Here is a 26308-nt window from a genome sequence, read left to right on the forward strand (position 1 = left end):
GTTAAAATACAGATTATGATCCAGGGGGTCTGGGAGAGGCCTGGGATTCTGCATTTTTCATAAGCTCCCAGGTAATACCAGTGCTGCTGGTCCACAGATCATACTTTAAGTAGCAAGTCAACATTTTGGTGGACAAAGTGGTGCTGTTCTCAACTGTGCGTTGCTTATAGTGCTCACACCATACAATTTACTAGCCTCTTTCATCATATTTTGCTGGATCTAAAGCTAAGGAGATCTGGTGTATATCCTTGACCCTAAGCATCCCTGAGAACTTTAACAGATAGTTAACTAGTGACTATATGGGCCAGTTTGGATAGGGACCCCTGAGAGAGGATTATTGTACTGACAGAAATGATATTTATGTTTCTGGATACACCTAACCCTGATACAAATTAGCCAAGATTCATGTTGCAAACAGAAGTGGGTAAAACAAACTACTGACTGTAAAAGGTGCTGATAGAGGAGTTAGAAAGACATACTTTCTATGAATCAAATGTGTTTTAACCGGCTCTGTCCATGGTGGCTGGTTAATGTGGGCCAAAAGATTTATTGGTGAATCATGGAGAAAAAATGGAGACACTTAAATATAAAATGTAGACACATTTGCATTCTTACTACCTTGTTGTTGAATACACGTCCTGGTTCTCATTAGCAGATCACAGCATAATTGAGCCCATAGTGTAACACATCATGACCAAAGGATAACTGACATTTTTATGTTCAGAATGTTTTGTTCATATCATGAAAAAGTACATTTATTTGTATGTTGTATTTGTCTTTTGGCTTTGATGAAAAAAAATTTTTTTGAACCACTGTTGGCTAGTAGAAAACATGGATGGCCATTTAAAAAAAAATCTGAGTTTGGTGTCAACGAACTAGACATTTCTTTAAAATTCCACAGTGGTATTTCAGGTCTACAGGTACTCACATTGAATGGAAGAGCAGGTGCACTCTGGAGGCAGTCTGGGGTATGGGATATCATGGACTTGGAAATCAGACTTGGGTTGGAATCATAATGGAGGGAGCAGGTTGGAAGGGTGGGTTCACCTGTGGCCAACCAGGACTGGAGCATCTTTCTTTATGGAGGAGAGGCATACAGATATGCTAATTACCATTGATGTTATCACTCTGTACCATCACATCTCCTGTTAGTTGGGATTCAGTGTTGTATGTTTTTTAATGCTGAGGAGTTCTGCTTTCTCCAACAATTTCTCTACATTCTGGCCCTAAATGAGAATGTTTCCCTGATTCTTCATAATTTCCTAATAAATTGTATGTGTTATAATCTAACAGAATAATGATTGTTTACTAATAGTGATGATAGAATAATAAGCTCCTGGTTGGATTCTCCTAGGATGATGTGGTGGTGTGTTCTGGGAAGTACAGAAGAATACTTACCCCATGCAACTAAGATAGCTAGTAAAGTTCATGTCAGAGGGCAATAAGGATTTAAGATTTACTGAGATTTGTTTCATATGAGTTCTTCTTGTTCCTTAAAATTTAGATTTGCCTTTGCTTTACCTGTTAGGCTTTCTTTTTAATGTTAACGTACATTTAGTGGAATATAGAGAGGTAATAATCTCAGTGGAACTATTTTTTATGTATGTGTCTTACATGTCTTCATTCCTCTGATTTTTCCCGTCCTGATTTCACTTCACATGTTAGTAGCAGTTTATTCTTTGTAGCCTTTCACATTAGAGTTGTAGCCTTTCTGCATCTGGAGTAAATGTAAGCACAACAAACTTGAGTTTGTGTACAGCCCTCCAGTTTCTGCTCTTCAGAACAACTTTTGTAGGTTAAACCCTGCCCCTGTCATCAAGTTCATGTATATTTTTCAGCAACTCACTATGTACATTGCACAGGTTTTATTCTGATCTTCAAGTTGGGGCAATTTTCATTAGCAAGTCCTAGCTAGCATCGTTTACTTCATTTCTTTATATCTGTCATTGTAACCTAAACAATTTAGCACAATTTCACAAGGAAGGAGTACATATTTCTCTTTCCGCTCCTGCCTAGAATCCCTTCCCTCCTTATCACACCTGGTGAAGCCTAGCTCATCTAAGATTGAGCTCAAATGTCTTCTTTTCTGCAGCCTCCCTCCTCCTCTGCCTTCCGCCCTTGCCCAGCCCCACAGATGTTCTCCTTTCGTAGTCAGTGCTGCCATGACATAGCACTTACACCACTCGCATGGTTGTTTCCTTCACCAAGCCTGGGAACCTTGAGGAAGAAACTGGTGCCTTAAAGATGCTGTTTGATTAAATTCAGTAACCCTTTGCATATATTGAGGCAGTGTCAAACATTCTGATGGGCATCGTGACTTATTTGTTCCACGTTGGTAAACCAGAGCTAGTCCTCCTGCTTGTTTAAGAGCTTCAGATTTTCATGATAAAGGCTCTGTTCTGAAGAGAAGGGTGGTTTAATTTTAATTTAGTTTTGATAAAATCCATTGCAGTTTTCACACCCTTCGATGACCATAGTAATTGGAGTACTTTGAGCTGTTAAGTAACAGAAATCACAACTCAAACTGGCTTCGGCAACAAGGAGTGGTATGATTTCACCAAGGAGGAGGTTCCAGAATAGGTGGATTTCAGGATTGGTTGGTTCAAGGGCTCCATTGATGACAACAAGGATCCAGTTCTCCACGTCCCTTGCTTGCTCTGCTGTCCTTGTTGCTGGACTCTTCTTCAGGCTGATGGCAGAATGGCTGCTGCATTGCTAGAAAAGCTCACCACATAAAAATCTCGAGAGTCTGTTTCTGTTTTGTAAATAAGTTCATTTGCCTTTTTTTTTCCTTAAAGTTCTGTGTATAAGTGATATCATATGGTATTTTTCTTTCTCTTTCTGGTGTGCTTCACTTAGAATGACAGTCTCTAGGTCCATCCATGTTGCTGCAGATGGCATTATTTTATTCTCTTTATGCCTGAGTAGTATTCCATTGCAAATATACGACAGCTTCTTTATCCAGTCATCTGTCATTGGACATTTAGGTTGTTTCCATGTCTTGACTGCTGTAAATAGTGCTGCATTATGTTGTACACCAGAAACTGACACAACATTATAAACTGACTATACATCAATAATATATATATATATATATATATATATATATACAAAAAAAAATCTCTAGAGGAAGAAAAAGCAATTTCTTTGTGTAGCTCTTTTCTAGGAGTGACGCTTCTCAGAAGCTCCCCAGTGGACTTTTCACATTTTGTTGACTGACTAATTTTGGGCCGCATGCCTGTTCCTGAGCTGATCACTGATGGAAGGGATTGCCCTTGAACCAGTCATAGGCACTCGACATGCCCGTAGATCACGTACATGACTGTGGATGGGGGTGGTGATAGAAAGCAGAACAAAATCAGGATTCTTTTAGGACAGGAGAAGGAAATGAATGTTGTGCAAGTGACCACCAAGATCCTGCCAACCTGACACTTGCCGTTATTTGTGGTCAGTAATAAGGATGATAACAGCAGCTGTCATTTGTTGAGCACTTGCTGTGGTCAGGCACTGTGCTGAGTACTTTTTACATAATGATTCTCATTTTCAAATGAGAAAACTGAGGTTCAGAAAAATCAAACAGTGCCTGAGTGCCTGAAGAATCTAAACAGTCTTCACTCAATGACAGAGAAATGTGATAAAGTCGAGGGGCCGAATTGAAATTTAATTGGCTGTTGTTCTACTAGAAATGTTGCAAGTTAGGTATTTAGAGAGTTAAAAATGTGAAGTTATCATTTAAAATCTGTCCTTACCAAAGCCATGCCTCTTGCTTTTTTTTTTTTTTTTTTTTGGCTAACAGAAAGCTGGCTGTGGAAAATGGATGTTTTTGTTTTGAAAAATCAAATGCAGTAGATTAAAAAAAAAAAAAACCCGCCCCACCACAAAGTTTGTTTATATCTTCATTTCACTCAAATTGAATAGATGAAATGGGATCTGGCCATTTTCATATTGTTTATGTTCTGCTTTGCTTCTTGGTTCTAGGGCAGGATTCCTGGTTCTGCCTGAATTTGTTTTCCTCTCAAGTATCATTTGCAAGATTACTGTAGAAATTAATAAAGAGAAAGTACTTTTATTCAGTAAGCATTGTAATTGCCTTAATATGACATAATACGATGCTATTTTATTAGCATCATAAAATACCTTTCAAATGCGTGTTCCCTAAACCTCGGTCTACTTTGTTGTTCTTTTTCAGTCCAGAGGGAAGGAAAGTGATTTACATCAGTAACCAATGTAATATTTTATATGAAGGGTCATTTGAGGGTCTCATTTCTTTTCATCTCTTTTAATATAAGGACAAAGTTAGATGCTTGGTCTATGTTTCATTTATATGTAATAAAAGGGCCTATGTAAATAAAATACATGAAATCAAAGTGACAAAAGTTGTTTTTACTCAATGAAACTATTATATAAATGGCATCTGTGTGTGTGTGTGTGTGTGTGTGCGCGCGCGCACGTGCGCGTGGACAGGGATTGCACAGAGGACTGGGGAGTGATGTTATATCCTCTGATGGATAGCTTCTGACTTTTGTTTCACCCATTATATTGCAAAATATTAGGTCCTTAATTAGGTAAGGTTACTCAGTCTGAACTAGCAAGTCCGTTGCTGTTTAGTTACCTACTACCATTTAACAACTCACCCCCAAACTTTGTGGCTTAGAAAAATAACCCTTTTCTTATTTCTTATGATTGTATGTGTTAACTAGGTCTCAAGTGGATGGTTCTTTGTGGGTTATGCTTGGGGATTCTCACATGGCTGCAGTCTGACAGTGGTTTAACTAGGTGTCCATGATGGCTTCATCACGTGGCTGGTGCCTTGATGGGCACAGCCAGAAGATTGGGCTCAGCTGGTATGCTGGGGTGCTTTGGCCTTGCTGTCTTCCTATGTGGTATCGAGGAATCCCTCTCTCATGTGGCCTCTCCAGCAAGGGAGGGATCCTTACACAGTAGTCAGGACACTCAACATACAAAAGCAAACGTTACCAAGCCTCCTTAGGGCTTAGGCCTGGGACTGGCATTGTGTTAGTTAAGGTGAATCAGAGGGCCAGTCCAGATTCACTGTAGAAGGGGAACAAACATGGGTGTGAATACTGGGCAGCTTTGTTCATTGGGAGCCATCTTTGAAGACTAGCTACCTTAGGAACTTTTTTTTTTTTGAGTAAGCATTCTCTCTTTGAGAACCTAAAAACTGTGGATCTTCTCCCTGGAAACATGCATGTGAACAGAGTTACCTGCATAAATGGACACATGTGTCTAGTAAAACTTCATGGGATTCCTCGCTGGACAATCCATGATTGTCCAGGTAGGTATCTTTGGTTTAACTGGTAAAGTTTAGAAATTTACTAACTCCTAAGTTAATGATTTAAATAGTAACTTATTTTAAAATAACTACATAAAATTCTTTCCTATGGCTGTTTTAGTAATAACCAATGAGTTATTTCCTGGTGTTTGTTTTTTTTGCTCTTCTAAAAACAATGATTTTCTTGTAGACAGCTATTGTATACTTGTCTATTTCTTTACCATAAATTCCTGGAAATATATGATGTGAGTCAAAGGAATGGACATTTTAAAGGATTTTGGTAGATATTGACTATGTCTTTTTTTCTTATTAAGAACTAAGTTTTAAAAATTGCATTATTGGATACATATAAAATAATGTACTATATGTAAATTATGAAACAAAAATAAAATCAAATCCCTTGAACTTATCATTTGCTTAAACATGAATAGTAATCATATTGAATCTACTTCTACTCTTTCTCAAACTCTTCTCCAGAGATAACTACTATCCTTAATTTTGTGTATCATTCCCTTGCTTAAAAAAAGTTTAATCACATATGTATGTGTTTTTAAACAGTACATTGTTTAGTTTTATGGGTTTTATTGAGCCATAGGAACATGGTATTATATGGTATATGGTCCTCTGTGACTTGCTTCTTTCACAAAATGTTATGTTTTCATAGTATTTGTCTATGTAGTTTCTCTGTAAAATTTTTAAAAATTCTTTTAACTTTTAAAATATTTCATCATGTAACTATATCCCAGAATTCTGTGATTTCTCCTGTATCTATTAGTTGTTATTTCTCTAAAAAGAAAATCTCTTCCTCGTTATCAATTTGACTACCCAGACATACAGTTTAGAAGCTCTAACATTTAGAAGTATTCTAAATACTACTCTGTATTTAGAAGTTATTAGGTACATACACATTTAGAATTGTTATATCTTCTTGACAAATTGATACTTTTATAATTATAAAATATTCTTTATCTCTAGATTATTTTCTTTGTTTTGATGTTTACTTTGTTTAACATTAATATAGTCACACCAGCTTTCTTATGCTTAGTGCTTGTCTGGTATATTATTTTTCACCCATTTTACTTTTAGCCTATTTTGTCTTTATAGTAAAGTATATTTCTTATAAATAAATAGGTCCCTTCTTTTTTTAAATTAATCCAGACTGATAATCTGAGGCTTTTACTTAGAGTGTTTAGTCCGTTTATATCTAATGTAATTATTGATATGATCAGACTATATCTACCATCTTTTTTGTTTTGTTATTTGTTCTTTGTTTTCTTTGTTCCTCTGTTCTTCTTTTCCTGTTTTCCTTTGGATTGAATAATTTTTAGTATTTTATTTTTTTCTCCTCTATTAACATTTTGTTATGCTTTTATGTATTACATTTTTTGTGGTTGCTCTAGAGATTACATATGCATCATTGATTTAATATAATCTGCTTTAGAGTAATAATATATTACTTCACAAACAATGTTAGATTCTTAGTATAAATCCATTATTCCTTTCCCATCCTTTGAGCTCTTGGTATATATTTTAATGTCTATATTATGTTATAAAAATGACATTATCATTATTTATTTTTGCTTTAAATAGTTGTCTTTTAAAGAGATTTATGCATACATGCATACAAACACACATCTAATAGCTTTAAAACTTAAAAAAAAAGTGTTTACCACACTAGTTCCTCTCTCTGGGACTCTATTCCTAATATCAGGCTTTTGCTGGTAGTATTTCCCTTTAGCCTAAAGAATGCCCTTTAGTATATTTATAGTTAGGATCTGCTGGTGATGAGTCTTTATTTCTTCTTTATTTCTGAAGGATATTTTCTCTGCATAAAGATTTCTATGTGGACTTTTTTTCCTTCAATAATTAAAAAATGTCTTTTGTCTTTTTATTGTCTTTTTTCACTTCCTATTTGTCAATTGTCTTTTTTACTTCCATTGTTTCTGGTGAGAATTTTTATGGTTGTTCCTTTGTATGTAACATGTCTCTTTTTTTCCTGCCTGTTTTTAATATTTTTTCTTTTGTTTTCAGTAGTTTGACTCTGATGATCCTAAATGTGATATTGTCTGTGTTTATCCTTCTCAGGCTTTGCTGAACTTCTTGGATTATTGGGTTGATGTCACTTGCCAAGTTTGGAAAATTCTCAGCTATCGTACCTTCAGATATTTCTTCTGTTCTGTTCTCTCTTCTGGGACTGCCATTATATGCATTTGGTATTATCCTAAAGATATGGGGAGTTTTGTTTTATTTTTGGTCATTCTTTTCCTCTCTGTGTTTCAGTTTGGATAAGTTAGTATGACTATTATTAAGTTCACAGATCCTTTCTTTTGCTTATCTTCTATTTACTCTTAAACCCACTGAATGCATTTTCATTTTTGATACTATATTTTTTATTTAAATTATTTCCATTTAGTTCATATTTGAAGCTTTTCTCTGCTGAGATTTCCCATATTATTATGAAAACTTCCCCCTTTTCCATTAGATGCTTACATAAAACAATTAATTATTAGTTAATTAAGGTTCTTATCTGATAATTCCAACATCCAGATCATTAGTAGTCCACTACTGTTTACCATTCCTTCTCTTGTTTATAAGGCATGTTTGTTACTCTTTCATGTCTTATAATTATTGATTGTATGCTATGTTACGTATAGAACACAGACAAGACTAAAGAAAAGATTTGCCACTAAACAGGGACATATTCCTTCTTACATGTGTCTACAGTGTCATTTGTAATTATGTTGGGGCTGGGTATTCTTGTAGCAGTAGATACAGTTCACTCCTGGCTTCAGGTATTTTGGTGGTGGTATTCAGATTTACCATTCAGCAGAGCTTGGGGTCTGAATACCAGCACAATTCTAGATATCTGTTTATATTATTTATTGTTCAACTGTCAGCTTTTGGAATCATGGGGAAACCTCTCTCTCTCTCTCTGAGTGGAAATCAGACTTGCTTAGTGAGTGGGGCTTCCCTGGATTCTAATTCATCATGTCAGCCCATGTGGTCACTTAAAGTTTGTTAAAGTTCAACCTGTTTCCCCTTAGCCTAGCCTATAGCATTTCTCCTTTTCCCACTGCTTCCTGGGGGATAAAAAGGCCACCGGCCTTTTCTGTCATAGGAAAGGCTTGTCCCTTTTGCGAATTTAGTTCCTTGAGGTATCTTTGCATCATCATCTCTCTGAATTTTTAAAAAAACACTAGTGTTGTAGCTTATCTGGCTTATTGGTTCTTGTTAGGGTGGCTCTGTTGGCTTTTGTTGTTAAGGTCGGAGTGATAGACTCTTGCCGTTTTCTTCATCTTAACTAGAAGTGGAAATCCAAGTCATTTGTTTTGGAGGCTTGCAGGACATTAAAGAGTTAGGGACCTTTTTATTCCTTTTGCTGGTAAAATTGTTCCATCTCTTGCCATTGAAAGCCCCTTTAAGTTGGCTTGTGTGGTCTTTGCCATGACTACCTTTGATAGTTTTCTTGCTTTTAGATAGAACAAGATGTTTCAGACTCCTCTTGGGCACTTCTTTAGCCAGATCCAGAACTGGTCATTTCCCCAGGGATCAGTATGTCTTTTTTTTACAGGAAATGGTATGATTCTAATATGATAATCTGATTTCATTGTTTTCACTGCAATTTCCACATTAGACTGAGTCTTTGTCACACGGAGTTCATGGTCCCAGCAGTAAATATTTTTATTGGAAATCAAAATGAAAGTTCAGCTTACTGACTTAAAACCACATGCTTGTAGATTTTGAAATAAAATGATAACTGTGTGGGTTCTTAATTTGGGGTTTGTGGACCCTATGGAGTCCATACATGGGTTTTCCTGGCGAATTCTGTGAATTTCCTGAGACTGTTTAATTTTAGGCAAAGATATATCTTTTTTTCTCATGACCTTGGTAAAATTCGGAAGCACAATTTTAGGTAACATTAAAATTGTAAATACATTTCTTGGCTAAAATGAAAAGCTAAAAAGTAATACACAGGTGAGTGTATTTCCTCTTTTACTAGCATTATTTCTTAATAATAGTGCCAGATGAAAACCTTGAGAAATGCTAAATTTTATATTGTCTATTTGCCTTTTGCTACATGTGTCATTTGATGTCTACCTTAAATTTTCTTTTTCCTTTTTTTTACCTGCTATATGATGGTTCTGCCTAGTGGGCAGTAAGATAGCTTTGGTACTATTTATTCTTATTCCTTAATTTCTACTCTGATCTAGACAAATGAATATGATTACCATTTTCCTTTCCACCTTCAGAACTTTTGTGTCTTTCTCCAGTCTCAGAACCACCCTCAACACTGTGTTGAGTAGAGAAAGTAATAAGCAATGACTGGTGAACAGATTTAAAACTTTTTTCCCATCGTCCTTCATGAGGCCTCCAAATACCGAATGTTGTTTTTTAAACTCTGTGAGTACAGCTTTAAAACTGATGAAATGATTTATATTGCCTCTCCTTTGTACAGAGGAATTTATTGAGAAGTAACATCAACTCAAACTTCCCTTTTCACTTTTTAAAGAGGCTTTGGCCATTCAAATCACCATCATAAATCACTTCTAAATTTTGTCATTAAGAAAATTATTAATTAAATGTTTAATATATTGGCTGGCTTAGTAGTTACAGGTTAAATTTATAGTGTAGTATAACTGTCTTGCATGTGTTCTTTCTGTTTGTGGGCTTTATATTACATATATAATCAATATGTATGCTGAAATATTTATTTTACATTACATCACATCTACATTATTGTGGATGTTTATAGCCATGCCTTGGCTTTTTTTTCACTCATAAAATACACACTGTGGTCTTGATGCAAAATGAAATCTCCAGTTTTAGCATTTTCCCTTTAGGACTGCTTCGTGATTATGTCTAGGGTGTTGTGGTTAAAATTGGGGGCTACCTATAGACCTACGTGTTGGTATCAGAATTTGTTGTGCTACTTACCTGCAGGTAATTATTACTTTGATCTTGATCATGGATTCAAGTTTTTGAAGCTTTTGAATTTTCTTTGTTTATATGTCCTTCATTTATATGATATATTAGCCTTATTTTTACAGTGGTGGACTCTCATGAAACAAGCGTATTATTTTCAGTTACAAGACTTGGATTTTAGAATCTTAGTTCTTCCATTTCTCTTTTCTTATTTGTCAAATTGAGATGACAGTCCCTTCCTTAAAAGTTAATTGTAAGGCCTTACAGTGATGATATTTGTGAAAGGCCCCAGATACGAGGTAGTTGATCAATTAATGGTGAATCAGTAAGTCAGTGATTTTTTCTTTTCTTCCTTAAAAAAAGTAAGTAGATTAAAAAATAGTCTAGATACACTATTTCATGAATTAACAGCTTTTTAAAAGGGTTTTCTCCTAAGTGGTCTGCTCATTGCAGGCCTTTTAACTAAATTTTAACCAGAAAGTTACTGAAATTCCAAAAGTACTTCCATCTATAAAATTTTGTCCTGAGGAATTTAGAACCATTTAAGTTAAGCCATTTATTTTTTCCAGTGAGGAAACTGAGATACGGAGATCTGAAGTGCCTCACTTTGGGCTCCACAGATGGAGGTGGTCCCTCCCATCAGTATCCCTCTCTCTAATGGAGCAGAAATCCAGACAGAAGATGTACAAGAGCGTCAGCTGAACGTTACAAACGGTGCCTGCTTCTGTTGTGGCTGCTGCTCTAGTCAAGTTCCCGAGTGTGGATAAGTCTCACGCTCATGCGTGTAGCACGTTTTCCAGACAAATGCAGTGGTAGTGATAGGGTTTTAGGGGCTCCAACGTAGCTAAGGAACAGCATTTCTGCAGGGGGTGGTTTTCTCTAATTCTTTCTGCTGCGTGGGACCATTTGTTCCTGGGGCCTTGATTGGAGGTTGTATTTAGATAACTAAACGGAAAAAACTTGGAGCAGAAAGCAAAATCCTATTCTATCATCTGTATTCATGCCCTCAATGAGTATTGGATAAGTTGCCGCACTGAGATGTGACTCTGACAAAGAGAGGGGCCAAGGGAAAGAAAGGATGGAGATACCTCTGTGTTGTGAACCTCAGAGCTGACACTCTGTCGTGACAGGTAGGATAAGGGATTTCCACACTCTTTTTTTTTTTTTTTTTGAAGCTTTCTTGTTTGTTTTTATTCTTAGTTTCTTTTGGGGGGGGTAGTAATTAGGTTTATTTATTTATTTGTAATGGAGGTACTGGGGATTGAACCTAGGACCGTGTGCATGCTAATAAGCACGCACTCTCCCCTCCGCCTGTATGTCTTAGTTTTTTTGAAATAGCTTTCAATCTAGGAAAATATTTGCCTTCACTAACTAGAATTCTTCCCATTTATGCAGCTACTTCTTATAAGGACAAGTTAGATCTTTTGTGCTTTGGTTATACCTTCTCAATAAAATTAATGATAATATGATAACCGATAAATACCCAGCATTTAATATATGTGCCATATGCCTAGCACTGTGCTATAGATGAGAGATTTTCCTGTTTGAGTGTAACTATTCTAGTATATTTTTCTGCATTTTAAATAATTGTGAAATGCTAAAGCATATATGAATCACATTCTAGTTTGTAAGAGACGAAGTCTCTAGGAGATAATTGTAAAATTGGTTTTTCTTTTGGTTATTTATTATTTATTAAAAAATAGGAAAGCCTGAGTTGTTTTTGATATATTATTGTAAATATCCAAAGTGTGCTAATGGGTTATGGGTTCGAGAGAACTGAATATAGAGAAAACACTAAGCGTGTGTAGGTGACTGTACCCTTTGGACGTGACTGGATTAGACATCTCCACTGCTTATTCCATCTCTTTATAAAGCTCCTTATATTTTCTTGTATATAATAGGTTCCAGGTTTGATAACCATGGGGACACTGTGAAGACTGAAATCATGTGTGTTCTGTCACTTTTAAGGCAGCCCTCTCTTTAATTTCACAAGACAGGCTTGAAAACCAGAAGTAACCCAACTCCAAAGTTGGCAGTAAATCCTCCGACAGGGAAAAGGTGACGTACTGTGTAATAAATTCCTTTGTTGAAAAAGAGATGTTGCAATACTGGAAACTGAAGTACCAAATGTTTCCTTTTAAATTTGGAAAGGCCTTTCTTCATTACTTATCTGTCCCTGTGGACTTCTAACAGGGATGTGTTGAAAGATTTTTCAGATGCCCACTAGCCACAGTGAGAGCAAATGGCAGCATTTATAAGATGACATAAATACTTCGAAATCATCAGTAGTCCTTGGAGATGTGTGGTGAGCCTGCGGAACTGAATGTGAGCTTTTGTCATCACGGAGCCTGCTGTTGGATGCAGGCTGCCTGGGAATGTGGGTTATGTCTCTCCTGTGAATGCAACTTCCCTTTCCTCCTCTGGGGGCCCTTTGTATCAGAACTGAGGTTAGAGTTGTTTAGAAGAAATGTCTAGAGGAGGAGAGAAAGATTAGGAATTATACTTAAAAATCCTAATCTCATTTTGAGATCCTCTAGAGGAATTGAGTCATAATCGTCTACCATTTAAACACTGCACGACAACCCTACATTAAAAACTTGACACAGGAGGGCCTTTTGATTTTCATTTTGTAATAATTTGGTTCCTTTCCACCACTGCTGCCTCCACTAAGTGAGACAAAGATAAAACAATTAAAAATTATCTTGAGATGCAATGAAGGTGTATCTTAAATATCAGCCAAGAGCTGGTAACTTTTCATGTTTCTCTGTCCTTAATGCAGGTCTTTTCAGTTTGTTACTGGCTTTGTGGACCTAAAATGTGCTTTGACAGTGTGATGTTACTGGGCTGACACATTGCATGTTTTCAGTTGTTGTGACTTGGCGGATGCATCCAGCGCTCATGCTGAAGTGAAAATACCAAGTGTGATGGAGGTCGGATGAAATAAAACAGCTGTAGTGTTAGGTCACAAGCTCAGATACAGGGACGTGAGGTGCACGGGACCAAATCCCATTATGGGAGGCCCGGTCCTGCCCTTTACTGTCTTACCTGGAGAGAAAGTATTGTGAATGCAGGACTATAACTTCGATCTTGGGCAATAAACCTGTTGTAAAGAAAGATAGTTTTTTTTTTTTTACAGAAATTGGGAAAAATAACAGAAGGAATATGTAATGAATAAAAATCATGCATTACCCATAATTCTTGGCTAACTACAGTTAAAATGTTTCCTACCACACTAAGTGGACTTCTATCACATGATTTGTTCTGTTCTGCTAATGAAAGGCTTACCCGTGTGATCATTTTGACCCTTTGAGAAGGCTCAGCTTTCTAGAAGCAGCGGATTTCAGAGCTGCACATCAAAGGCTAAACTTTTTAACTCTACTTTGGGCCCTCAGTGGTGATTGTCAGGCCAGCTGGGAATCACCTTATTCGCAAGGTGAACAAGAGAGACAAGAAGATGATAGACGATGGTTTTTCTCAAGGCCGTCATTCTGCTCACGGCAGTACAGAGTGCTTGCTGAGTGTCCAGCCCCGGGCTGTGTGCTCTGTGCACCATCTCATTTTGTGCTTAGTGGGTATTACTACTCCCACTGCCCATCTTTATAGGTGAGGAAACTGAGGCTTAAATAAAGTCCCCAGTCTTACTCAGTTGGATTCAAACATCTGTCTGATTGCAGAATAGAAAATACTAACCCCTACTCTGCAGGATCTTTTGGCCTTAAGGTAGAGGGGTGTGTGTGTGTGTGTGTGTGTGTGTGTGTGTGTGTGACCGAGGGAGAGAATGAGAGAACTGAATACACAGAATGCAGAAGCTGTTCTCTAAACAAGACCTTGCTGCTTAACCCCGGAACTCTCAGCTTTTTCCTTTAGTAAAGATACAGCAGCTCTTTTGTAATGTAGGTGAGCATTTCACTAGAGAAATGATAGCAATGTTGGAAACATTAAGATGAAGAACAAGTAAAGATACTCTATCAACCCGTCTAGTTTCCTTGAAACTCGAAACTTTTTCTGGATTCTAAATGAACCCACAAACAAGCATTCTATAGATGGCCTCCCTGAAGTGGTTTCATATGGCTCAGGGAAGTGGTCGTCCTTTACCTGGATAAAAGGTGCTCTTAAATATTTGGGACTCCATTTTCAGGCATCAGAAAGGATTTATTTTAATCAAATTACTCTCATTTATTCAAGCAAATTAAAAAGAAATTTGGTTGTTGGTAGAAATTAAATATATGATGAACTTCCCATAATAACTCAGTTAAAATAAATGTTATCTTGCCAAAGGTGGGGTGGGTGTTGGGAAGAGATAGACTGGGATTTCAAAATTATAGAATGGATAAACAAGATTATACTGTATAGCACAGGGAAATATATACAAGATCTTATAGTAGCTCACAGAGAAAGGAATGTGACAATGAATATATATATGTTCATGTATAATTGAAAAATTGTGCTCTGCACTGGAATTTGACACAACATTGTAAAATGATTATAAACCAATAAACATAATTGTTTTCTGTAAAAAAAAATCTTATCAGACCAAATGACCTTTTTCATGTATTGCTGCTAATAATGTCTGATAAATACATCTACATGAACTTATCAGAAATTGTTTTTGACTCAAAGCAAAGTCATCTGTTTGAGCTGGAAGAAGTCTTCTTTCAATGTAAAGTTTTCTGAGCCATTTTCCTTCACCTGCAAATGGCTCTGTTTATAGATTATAAGAATGTATTTGGCCCCAGATATCCATTGGTGGATGAATGGACAAAATGTGGTATATACATATGGTGGAATATTATTCAGCCTTAAGAAGGAAGGAAATTCTGAAACATGCTACAGTATGGATGAGCCTTGAGGCTGTTGTATTCAGCAAATTAAGTTAGTCACAACAGGACAAAAATGTATGATTCCACTTATATGAGGTACCACATAGAAATGGAAAGTAGAATGGTGGTTGCCAGGGTTAGAGGGCAGGAGGGATGGGGAGTTGAATGGGTACAGAGTTTCAGTTTGGAAAGATGAAAAAGTTCTGGAGATGGATGGTGGTGGTGGTTGTACCACAATGCAAATAAAAATGCCAGTGAATTGTATACTTAAAATGATTAAATGATAAGTTTCATGTTATGTAAGTATTTTACCAAAAAAAGAAAAAAAGAATGCATTTGGGCTTAAAAAAGAGAACTTAGTTACAGTCCCTATACAGATAGTTTTTGTTTTCTTTTGTTTTTTATCTCATGTAACGAGAGGCCTCAGAAGAGACGGGCTGGTTGGGCTACCCAGCGGTGCTGTCTGGTCCTGGGTCTGCCCTCCGTCTCCTCCCTTCCTCTGTGGTCAGGCCTTCCTCCTCGTGCATGTCACCCTGTGGTCGCAGGATACCTGCTGTGCCTTGATTAGCTGTGCAGGTGCAGGCATGGGAAGTTGCATTTAGTCAGATGTTGCTGAGGCATTTAACGTAGCCCTCTCTGAACATCCACTGCTCCTTCATATTTCACAGCCCTGTTGCAGTTGCCTGAGCCCATATGGCTGTTTCTGGCCAGTGGACTAGAGTGGACATGGTATGTGTGACTTCCAGGCTAAAGCTATAAAATGGCCCTGGGTAGCCCATTGGCTCTCCCAGTGGGGAAACGATCCAGGAGGTGCATTTATAGATGGTGGCGCTTCCATCACCCTAGGCTTGTTCCTGAGTGGCTTTGGAGCACAATTCCTGGTGATCCAGATACAGCTTATAACATTAAAGAGAATTTATATTTTTGTTGTATTAAGCCACTGAGATTTGGGGGTTGTTTGTTTTTGCAGCTTTGTGTACTTGTTCTGACTGATACTCCAGTGTGGGCTTTTGACAGATAAGTTTGAAGAAGTGAGCAAAACACGGAGGCTTTCAGGATGGGTGTACGTTGATGAAGCATGGAATTCAGTTGGATAAGGAGGAAAGTGAGCGCCTAAGTGGAGTGAGGGATAGTTAAAAAGCAGCAAAATTAATGGGTGGCACTTTTTGATGAGGTGGAGAGAATGTTGGAATAGGAGTGCTCAAAAGATGAGCTGGAAAGATAGGAGGGGTGGAATGATGGCAGTGAGTCTGTGGAGGAGTTGATGTTACTGATTATGACATAGTCATGGGAATGAATTTACAAGGTAATGTGGGTAATTTGAAGAGAGGATATCAGAAAATCTAGAAGCCAAGCTGTTGGGATCATTATCTAGGTAAATATTAAAATCAGCAAGAATTATGACAAGGTGTAGTGTTGGGCAGAGCAGAAGAAAGCTGGGAGCTTAAGTCTTAAAGGAATGAGTGTGTAAGTTTGAAACTTTTTATATTCACCTCATTCTAAAATGGTAGTTTAACTGACTCAAGGTTGACAAGTTTTTTTTTTCTGTTTGTTTATTGCCTTAGCATTTTTAAGATACTAATCTTCTGATGTCTTCTATTGCTTGAGAATATATAACTTGCCAGTTAAATTTATAAATTAAAAAAATTTTGTAGATGATCTTCTTTTTCTTTATAATTAGTTTTTAATATTTTCCCTTTGTCTTTAGTCTAGAGTTTCACATGGTACACCTAAGGATGGGTTTGTTTTTTATTCATCTTCTTTGGAACTCTGTATCCATCTTCTCTTTAAAGATTTCCGTGTAACTTAAATTCTGGAAACTCTTATTTATTATTTCTTCCCCTGTTCTTTCTCTTCTCTTTCAAAATGCCTGTTAATATGTTGGATGTTCTCATTTTACATTTCAGATTTCTTAACTCCTCATTTTCCTTCTCTTGATCATTCTAGTTTGTTTTTAAGTGTTTTTCCATGGATATATATTCTAATTGTCTCTCTTGCATTGAGTTTTAAATAATTTTTTTTTAATTTGAAAAGTTTTATTTGATTCCTTGAAAAAACCTGCACACCTCTCCCAACCTCTGGCTCCCAGATTGCCCTGTTTTTAAAAATTATGATCTCCCTTTTTATCTTGGTTCTATTACAAGGCTAGTCAAACTATGATCTGTGGGCAAATCTGGCCTGTGGTTGATATTTGCATGCCCCATGAGAAAAGAATGATTTTTAGTTTTTTAAAGGGTTGTTACAAAAATAAAAGAGTGTTTGACAGAGATCAGGTGTAGCCTGCAAAGCCTAAAATGTTTATCTTTCTTTTTCTTTTTACAGAAAATGTTTGTCAGCCTCTGTTCTGTTATCACCACTTCTTGGTTTGGTAACCCCTCTGTGTTTTGCATCTACTCATTCTGCGTTATAAGCATGTGTGTGTGTGCGTGTGCGTGTGCGTGTGTGTGGTTTGGAATGTTCAGTGTGGGTTGTGAAAGGTTGAGGGTTGCTTCCAAGAGAGGAACTATGTTATAATTGTGATGTCTTAGGTGTGGGGCATATTGGAGTCTCACCAATAGGAAGCACACTAGGAAAGTGAGCTGGGGCTGGGCCAGGGGTTGGGATTAATGGGAGAAGACCTGGCCATGGAGATTGGCTGGCTCTCAGCAGGCTGTGGAATGTCTAGGGTTTCTGCTGAGTACAGGGCTCCAAACCAAATCCCCAAGGTTGGTCTATAGAGCACACAGTCAAGGCACTGGCATCTGGACTGGTCCAGCACCTCTGGGGAGATCTGACAACATGCAGCAGCTCCTCTCCCAACTACTGTGTACTCTGGGTCTAGCACCAAGTAGGTGCTCAGTGACAGTCTGGTGAATGAATGGATGAGGGGAAAAATGAAAATCAAGTTCATATTTTAGGGACTGATAAACACCAGCAGGTATCTGCTGAAAACCTTTGTCCTAGACTCCTAACTAGTAGGAAGAATCTGGAGAGATACTTCTAGTGGTGGTTTTGTAGATGCCCTGGAGATTTTCTATGTAAACAATTGTATCATCTGCAAATAGGAGCAGTTTTGCTTTTTCCTTCTTGGCCTTTGTGCCTTTTATTTCTTTTTCTTGAATTAGTGCAATGGATCAAACCTCCAGAATATTGTTGAATAAAAATGATAAAAACAGACATCATTGCCTTGTTCCTGAACATATGAAGAAACAATTCAGTAGAAGTTCTTTATTTCCAGAAATTAGTGATTGAACTTAGAGGCTTTATCAAATTGAGGTGTAATTTTTTTGGTATTGGGCAAGACTACCAAGGTATAATTTTATTGAGACATCATGTCTGGTTGTGTGTTTTTGTAATATTAGCAGCCATTGATGAGTGTTACCTATATCAGTTATTACATTATAGGTTACAAATGGTTATATTCTAATTTTGTTAACTTCTTCTTCATTCATTAGCTTCTTTGGAGAACATTTTCCTTCATGAACTTTTTGGTGACCCTGCTATGTGGTTCCTATAGGAAGGACAGAGAAATGCTTGATTGTTTTCTTTCATTTATCCTTTTCAGAATAGTGAATTAGTTCCATAGCATTTTCCAAAGGTGACAAATGCTTTTTAAAACATAAGTTGTGAATTCACTATGTGTTTCCATCCACTTAATTGTCATTGATGCTAAATAAGTGTGTACTTTTCTAAGTTCTTTTTAAAAATTTTCATTTTTATTAAGTAGAATTGTTACAGTTTGACTGCACATTTACAATATATTGCATGTAAACACATATGTACAATATACTGCACCTATTTTAAAAAATGTACATATGTGTACTGTTCATTGTTTCTAAGAATGTTTACAGCTTTAACTTTTTAAACTTACATAGTTATCAAAGAAATAAAGCCAACCACAAAATAAGAATTAATTTAAAAAGATACACATACCCTACTATTAACAGCAACATTATTTATAATTGCCAAGATATGGAAGCATCCTAACTGCACATCAAGAGATGAATGGATAAAGAAGATGCAGCATATATATGCAATGGAATACAACTCACCCACAAGAAAGAAGAATATTTTGCCATTTGCAGCCCTTCATTCACTGTTTTTTTCATTTCAAAAACCAGAATTTTATAACTGGCATAAACATTTCCATTGCATCAAAAAGAACAAAATACCTAGAAATAAACTTAACCAAGGAGGTTACCTATACTCTGAAAACTGTAAAACACTGATGAAGGAAATTGAAGATGATACAAAGAATTAGAAAGATATCTTGTACTCTTGGATTGGAAGAATCAACATTATCACAATAGCCCTACTACCCAAAGAAACCCACAGATCAAATGTGTGACTCCTGTCAAAATACTCACGACATTCTTCATAGAACTAGAACAATTTCAAAATTTATATGGAACCATAAAAGGCCCCAGACTGCCAAAGCAATCTTTTCTAGATCTTTATTTTTTTTATTTTCTTTCTTCTTTTTGTTCTCTTTTCCTATGGTTCAGTGACTAGAGAAATTCCTTTAACATTTGTTGTAAAACTGGTTTGGTGGTTCTGAATTCTTTTAGCTTTAGTTTATCTGTGAAGCTTTTGATTTCTCCATCAAATTGGAATGAGAGCCTTGCTGGATAGAGTATTCTTGGTTGTAAGTTTTTCCCTCTCATCACTTTTAATATATCTTGCCCACTCCCTTCTGGCCTGTAGAATTTCTGCTGAAAAATCAGCTAATAACCTTATGCGAGTTCCCTTGTATATTATTTGTTGCTTTTCTCTTGCTAATTTTAATATTTTCTCCTTATCCTAAATTTTTGTCAATTTGATGACTGTGTGCCTTGGTATATTCCTCTTTGGGTTGATCCTGTGTGGTACTCCCTGTGCTTCCTGGACTTGGTTGACCGTTTTCCTTTCTTAAGTTAGGGAAGTTTTCAGTTATTATCTCTTCAAAAATTTTCTCATGTCCTTTCTCTCTCCCTTCTCTTTCTGGGACCCCTATAATGTGAATATTAGTGCACTTCATGTTGTCCCCGAGTTCTCGTACTTCTTCACTTCTTATCCTCACTTCTTTTCATTCTTTTTTTTTTTTTTGTCTTCTGCAGTAGTGATTTCCAGTAATCAGTCTTCTAGCTCATTGATCTGTTCTTCTGCCTCATTTAATCTGTTCTTGTTTCCTTCTAGTATATTGTTCATTTCAGTGATTTTATTCTTCAACTCTGTTTGGGTGTTCTTTATATTTTCCAACTCTTTGTTAAAAACTTCACTCAGTGCATCTCTACTCCTCTTGAGTTCTCTGAACATCTTCACCATCATTACTTTAAACTCTCGGATAAAATGCCTATTTCTTCATCACTTATTTATTCTTCTGGGATTTTATCTTGTGCCTTGGTCTGGGAGATATTCCTCTACCGCCTCATATTGTCAATCTTTGTATTTGTATTTTTAGGTACGTTAATTACATTTCTTGACCTTGGAGAGGTGGCCCTCTGTGGGAGGGGTCCTTTGCATCCCAGCAGTACACTCCTGTCTGTCACCCAAGGGCCAGGGTCCAGGCAGTCCCATTGTAGACTCTGGCCTGTGCTTGTGGATTCCTTCCACAGACTTTGGGATTGTTGTTTTTTTATTTCTGGTTTCTGCTCCCTGGTGGATGAAGTTGGACTAGAGGCTTATGCAGGTTTCCTGGCAGTAGAAGTTGGTGCCTGCCCACTGCTGGGTGAAGCTTGATCCTGGACATCTGGTGGGTAGGGTCATGTCTAGAGGCATTTTTGGCTCAGGAGGTCTGCTGATGGGTGGGGCTGTGTTCCCACCCAGTATGTTGTTTGATCTGAGGCTTCCCTACAGGCTGTTGGGTGGAGCTAGGTCTTCGTGCTAATGATCCAATCAAGATGGCAGCCTCCAGGAAAGCTCATGTAGATGAACACTCCCAGAATGTCTACCACCAGCTTTTACGTCCTCTGGGTGAGCCTCAGCTGTCCCTTATGTCCCCAGGAGACCTTCCAAAACCAGCAGGCAGGCCTGTTCCAAGCTCCTATGAAATCACTGCCTCTGCCCTTGGACCTGACACACGAGAGATTCTGTGTATGCTTCCCAAGAGAAAGAAGTCTCTGTTTCCCTCAGTCCCGTGGGGCTCCTGGAGTTGAGCCCCACTGGCCTTCAAAACCAGATGTCCTGGAGTCTCCTCCTCCTCCCAATGCCAGAACCCCGGGCTGGGGAACCTGACATGGTGCTTAGAGCTCACACTCCTGTGGGAGGGCCTCTGTGACTTAATTATTCTTCAGCTTGTGGGTCACTCACCCGGGGGGTATGGGGCGTGATTATATCATGAGCACTCCCCTCCTACTGTCCTACTGTGGTTCCCTTTTTATGTTTCCAGTTGAAGGAGAATTTTTTTGCTACATTCCAGTCTTTTTTTTGTTCATTGTTTAGCAGTCAGTTGTGGTTTCCTTTTAGTCACAAGGAGAGGCGAACTCGTGGTCCTTACACTCTGCCATCTTGAGCAGAAATCTAAGTGCTTTTAGAGATTGGTATTTATCACTTTCCTCTAGGTTTGTTGTTAGGTCTTCATTCTTTGTACAATCCACATTTCTGCTAAAATCTCAGAATGTACACACACTCTTGCTTGTAGGATTAAGGACAAAAGGAGGATGTACTGGAAGAATTATTTCTAGTATCTATGAATAAAGAATGGAACTGTTTGCCTCTGAATTACACTTCAGCTGTATGGCAGCATATTCTAAGAAACCTTGGAATTTTGTGGACAAAACCACAGAAGTCAAAATTTTCTTTGATTGGAACCTGTAGAAGAACAAACCTTTGGTGTCAAGAATCTTATGTTGAAGGTGATATACGTCAAATAGAAGTCGTAATTTTAAGTTTCTTGTTTAAAAAAATCAATCATTGGAAAACCCTACATATTCCTGTGTAACAACAGAGGGAAAAAATCTCTCTGACACATACTATGTGTTTTTGATGTAATGTTAGCTTCATGTGGTTTAGCTATTTGACTTGAGGCATGTGTACATAACCTTCTGAACACCCATTTAACTTGTAATATACCAATTTCCTAACAATTATTATTGTTCTAAAGTATAACATTTCACTGTTCAACATCAAATATGTACACAAAGGGAATTAAAATTTATGGAGTTCCATGAGCTTAGCACAGTGTCTCTACATAGCAAATGTCAAAAGTGGTTTCTTTTCTATTAGCTTCATTTTAATTTTTCCCTGATTATAAAAATAATATTGTAAAAAATTAAAAAAATTAGACATCATCATAGTCCTGCCCACAAAGTTATACATTAAACTGCACATCTAGATCTTTGTCTAAGGATAGATACTCACAAAGAGATACTTAGATCTTGAAAGATATTTACATTTACTTTACAAAAAATACAGGAAAGTTATTTCTGGCAAAAAATAAATGATTAGAAAAAAACCTTTGACAGGTATTGAATGTTTTGTATTTTTGGCAATGAGTGTATAATGTATGTGCATACATAATATACATGTGTATGTGTGTGTGCATATGTGCGTGGTTATCTGGAGGGCAGAGAAAGTGAGGGAGAGAGGGGAGAGGGGAGCTGTACATATGAAGAGAAAATTTCTCAAATGAACGGCACCAACATTATTGAACAATTACAGATAATATGTTTAAGGGAGATTTGCTGTTAGTGCCTAATGACTGTCACAGTATATACTAGCCAAACAGAGACTGTATGTTGTATCAGTTTGTGTTGGTTTTGGCTTCCTGTATTTAAGATTTTTTTAGACATTATTTAAAAGAAGTTGTTTATTTCATAATCTTAGTCCACATTTCTTTTTGATTGCTGAGATCCTCCCCTCTCCATTTTCCATTTACCAGTGTAGTGTGCCTGTGTGTGCGTGCGTGTGTGCGTGCGTGTGTGCATGTGTGTTTGCATGTGTGTGCATGTTTATACCTGCATGCAGATTCATGACGTGAAAAAAACGTTATATTGTCCTTGGTCCCCTTGGAGAATCTGAGTGGACCCTGGAGATGCTCCTTCTTTCTCTGTGATTTTCTGATCTGTAGAGTTGAGCCTTACTTCTCCTTTAGTCTCAACAGATGCTTAGATCATTTGATACCTTTCACCTATTACATGAATTAGCAGAGGGCTCGATTTTCTAATAAAGTAGTAGAACGTCTTTTGTAGGAATCTTCTTTTTTTTTAAGAGATGGGAAGCGGAAGTTCAGTTGGGGGAGGAATCATTTTTAATGGAAAAAAGTTTTATATAAAAGATACCAAAGTCTTTACGTATCTACTGTTCTTGTTTGGGTACAAGGACACTGACCTTTTTGTTAATTAAATTGATTTTATATTTAAAAAGTGTTTCAACTGGCATTTAGTATTTTTTAAAATGGGCATACTTCTCCAATGTTTATCAAAGTAGCTTTTTTTAATATATTTTATATTTCTAGGAAAAAGTCAAGCTCTTTCTTCAGAAATCTTTTATGTGAACTTATCAGCCTACAAATTAAATTTCCCTTGTCTCTACTGTTGTGGCAGTTTCTTCTCTAAGCAGGTAGAACTGCAGTGGAATTCTAGGCAGTGCCTCCCCCCGCTGCCATGCCTGCCCTCCCTCCCTGTGGCTGAAAGGTCCCAGTTCACCTCAGAGGGTTAAAATGCACTCTTTCTTTAGAACTACAGAGAGTATATGTAAATTAAGAAGGTGAGAAATGTGCCATTTTATTAAGTCCACTTTGCATTTGCTGGTGTATGGTGGGCACTGAGGTGGAGAGTAGGTGGGGGAGATTCAGGTTGCCCCTGGCTGCCTAGATTTCTCCCACGCTCCCTCATGTGTGGGGTGCCAGAGAGAAAATGGGAGACTCGGGCCAAATGAATGTAAACAAATAAAGACATTCTAAACAGTTTTTGGTAGTTAGCCATCAGTGAAAATGAGACAGAACCCTAGGTGATTCCTAGGTAGGGAATCTAAACTCCTGTATTATGTGAATTATTCCTATGAAAGGGGGGTTCCCTTTTATTTTTCTTTGTGTCCTTCGTGTTTCTTTAGTTTCTGCCAAATCTTGTTACTAAAATTAGTAGATTGTCCTTAGAAATCATTTCATCCATCACTGAATTATTCTCTGGCATAACTACCTCTTAAGTGGCGCGTAACGGTGTTTTAATGCTAGTAATTCAAGAAGGATGTTTAGTACTGCTTTTCCTCAACTGCTGTTGGTTTCCTTGTATTTCCAGGATGTGGGGAGCATCTTGTGCGCACCATACTGGCTAGAGAATGTTCACATGCTTTACAAGCTGAAGATGCTCACCAAGCTCTGCTGGAGACTATGCAAAACAAGTTTATCAGTAAGTATAATGTTTAGAAAATTACTTCCTTCGAAATCGAGATTGTTTCACTGAGCTGTAAGTTTCATGAGTCAGGTACCACATTGATATTGCTAGACCTAGGTCCAGGGCCTGGCATAGACTTAGACCCTCAATTAATATTGGCTGTGAAAAGAAGTAAATATAGCTACTATAAATAGCTACTCAAGATAGCTACTACAGCATGCAGTTTACCATTATAATTAATCAACTGCCCAAGTTGTGAGACATGGTCCGGGATTAGAGTGATACACAAGAATAAAATTCTACTAAAATAATCAAGGGAAACCCTCCTCTAAAAGTTTTTTTGTAACACAGTTTCACTCTTTTTTTAAAAGTCAGTGTTGTCTTCACGAATCTAGTGCTGCCATGTACGTTGTATAGGGTTGAGTTGGGATCCTGCTGCGTTCTGTTTGCCACGTAACCTGCTGTGAGGCTGCATCTGCTTGGAGGAAGGGGTGCCTTTTCTAATCTCTAGAAAGATTTTGTGTAGCCCAGCAGTGGCTCTGTACAAAATCGTTACTTGGGGTTAAAACAATTTGACTTAGTCTGATTTTTCCCATCGTTTAACATTGAGCTTACCACTGTGGAAAGACTTGTGAAGTTGTATAGGAAATACAAAGCACAGTGAAAAAGGGTAATAAGCCATGAGCACATTAACTAGGGAAGGAGTATCCCAGGGTTAATCTAGGGAGTAGCTCCACTTAGAGAATTAAGACAGAATATGATAAGGTGCTAATTATGTGGTGAGGACGACGCAGACAAAAGTGTAGGAGAAAGTCCACCCGAAAAGGACTCGTGGATGATGGGCCCCTGGAACTGGCCCCAGAAGACAGGGAGAGGAGGGGAGGAAAGGAGCACAGACCTAACAGTGGGGTTAGGCACGGTGAGGGCTAGACGCCTGTGTGTCTTATCTGGAGGGAAGTGGGCAGGGCTGGCTTGGCCAGGTGGGGCCAGGGCACAGAGGGCCTTAAAATCTCACTGTAGGAGTTCACATTCAGTCTGATAGGAAGGAAAGAACCTTTATGTGTTCTTAAGTTGATAAATAAAATGATGCTTTAGGGGAGGGTTTATAGAGTAGATCTAAGGTTGTCCAAGCCCATCTCTATGGGAGGGAGCTTGGGGGCTGGGAATGATCCAGGTGATGGAGAGGAAATGGTGATTTTGAGGGAGGCTTCAGTGGAGAAAGCAGAAATATTGATAGATTTTGCTACTGGAGGATGTGGCCCTCTGGGTCCAGCCAGGAGGTAGAAGTTGTACATAAGGTTAACCAGGGGAAATTTAATACAAGGAATCGCTAACTAACAAGAGAGTGACTGTAAGCTATGAGAAAACTCTCTGTGGTGCTCTGGAACTGAGAGAGAGTGTCCAGGGAAGGACATACTTGGGAGGGGCTCAGACCTTTTTGGGGAAGGTGTGGTATGGCCACCAGGTTGCAGAAAAATTCACTGGTTTGGCCAGGCTGGGACTGGCCTGGAGTTGCTGACACAGTAGGCCACCCTCTGGAGTGAAGTGTACCTGTCTTTTGAGTGGTAGTATGTTTGATAACTCTGACCTTCCACAGCAATAAGGGATTTTTTAAAAAGTAATTTTACACTATGATTAAATAATTGTTTTTCTATATTTTTTTCTGAAGCAGTCTTATTAAAGTGAAGATTTTTTCTTGCTTTTTTTTTTTTGCCATTTGAAGCAAACTCTAAAATGATCTTAAATGTAGGGTTCTTTAAAAACTCTATTTTTGATAAATGAGACTTTAATGTGATAGAATGGAGTAAAATTGAAAGACATTTTGAAGATTAAAATGTTGTTTCCACTTGTATTACCATCATGCCAAGATCCAGAGCTTTGGTTTGATTTAATATAGGAAGCATAAAGCAGAATAACCAATTCGTGCATTTTTTTTAAAAAAACCACTGTTCGTGTAACGTACAAAACCCATAAAAATGGGT

At 37.6% G+C, this 26308-nt stretch overlaps 1 protein-coding gene across 7 annotated transcripts in view; it reads left to right on the forward strand.

Annotated features, from left to right (window-relative positions):
* The window catches only part of LOC105083132 (threonine aspartase 1), a 261114-nt gene that overhangs the window by 108217 nt on the left and 126589 nt on the right, over positions 1–26308 (forward strand). For all 7 annotated transcript variants that reach the window (XR_006721050.2, XR_006721051.2, XM_045508688.2 and 4 more), the window contains one exon: positions 24231–24341. Coding sequence is in view for 5 of the 7 variants with exons in the window: in XM_045508688.2 (XP_045364644.2) it covers positions 24231–24341 (111 nt within the window). In the remaining 2 variants the exon portion in view is untranslated. The remainder of the gene's footprint in view (positions 1–24230; positions 24342–26308) is intronic.

Source organism: Camelus bactrianus, chromosome 19, assembly GCF_048773025.1.
Source record: "Camelus bactrianus isolate YW-2024 breed Bactrian camel chromosome 19, ASM4877302v1, whole genome shotgun sequence".
Classification (NCBI taxonomy): Eukaryota; Metazoa; Chordata; class Mammalia; order Artiodactyla; family Camelidae; genus Camelus; species Camelus bactrianus.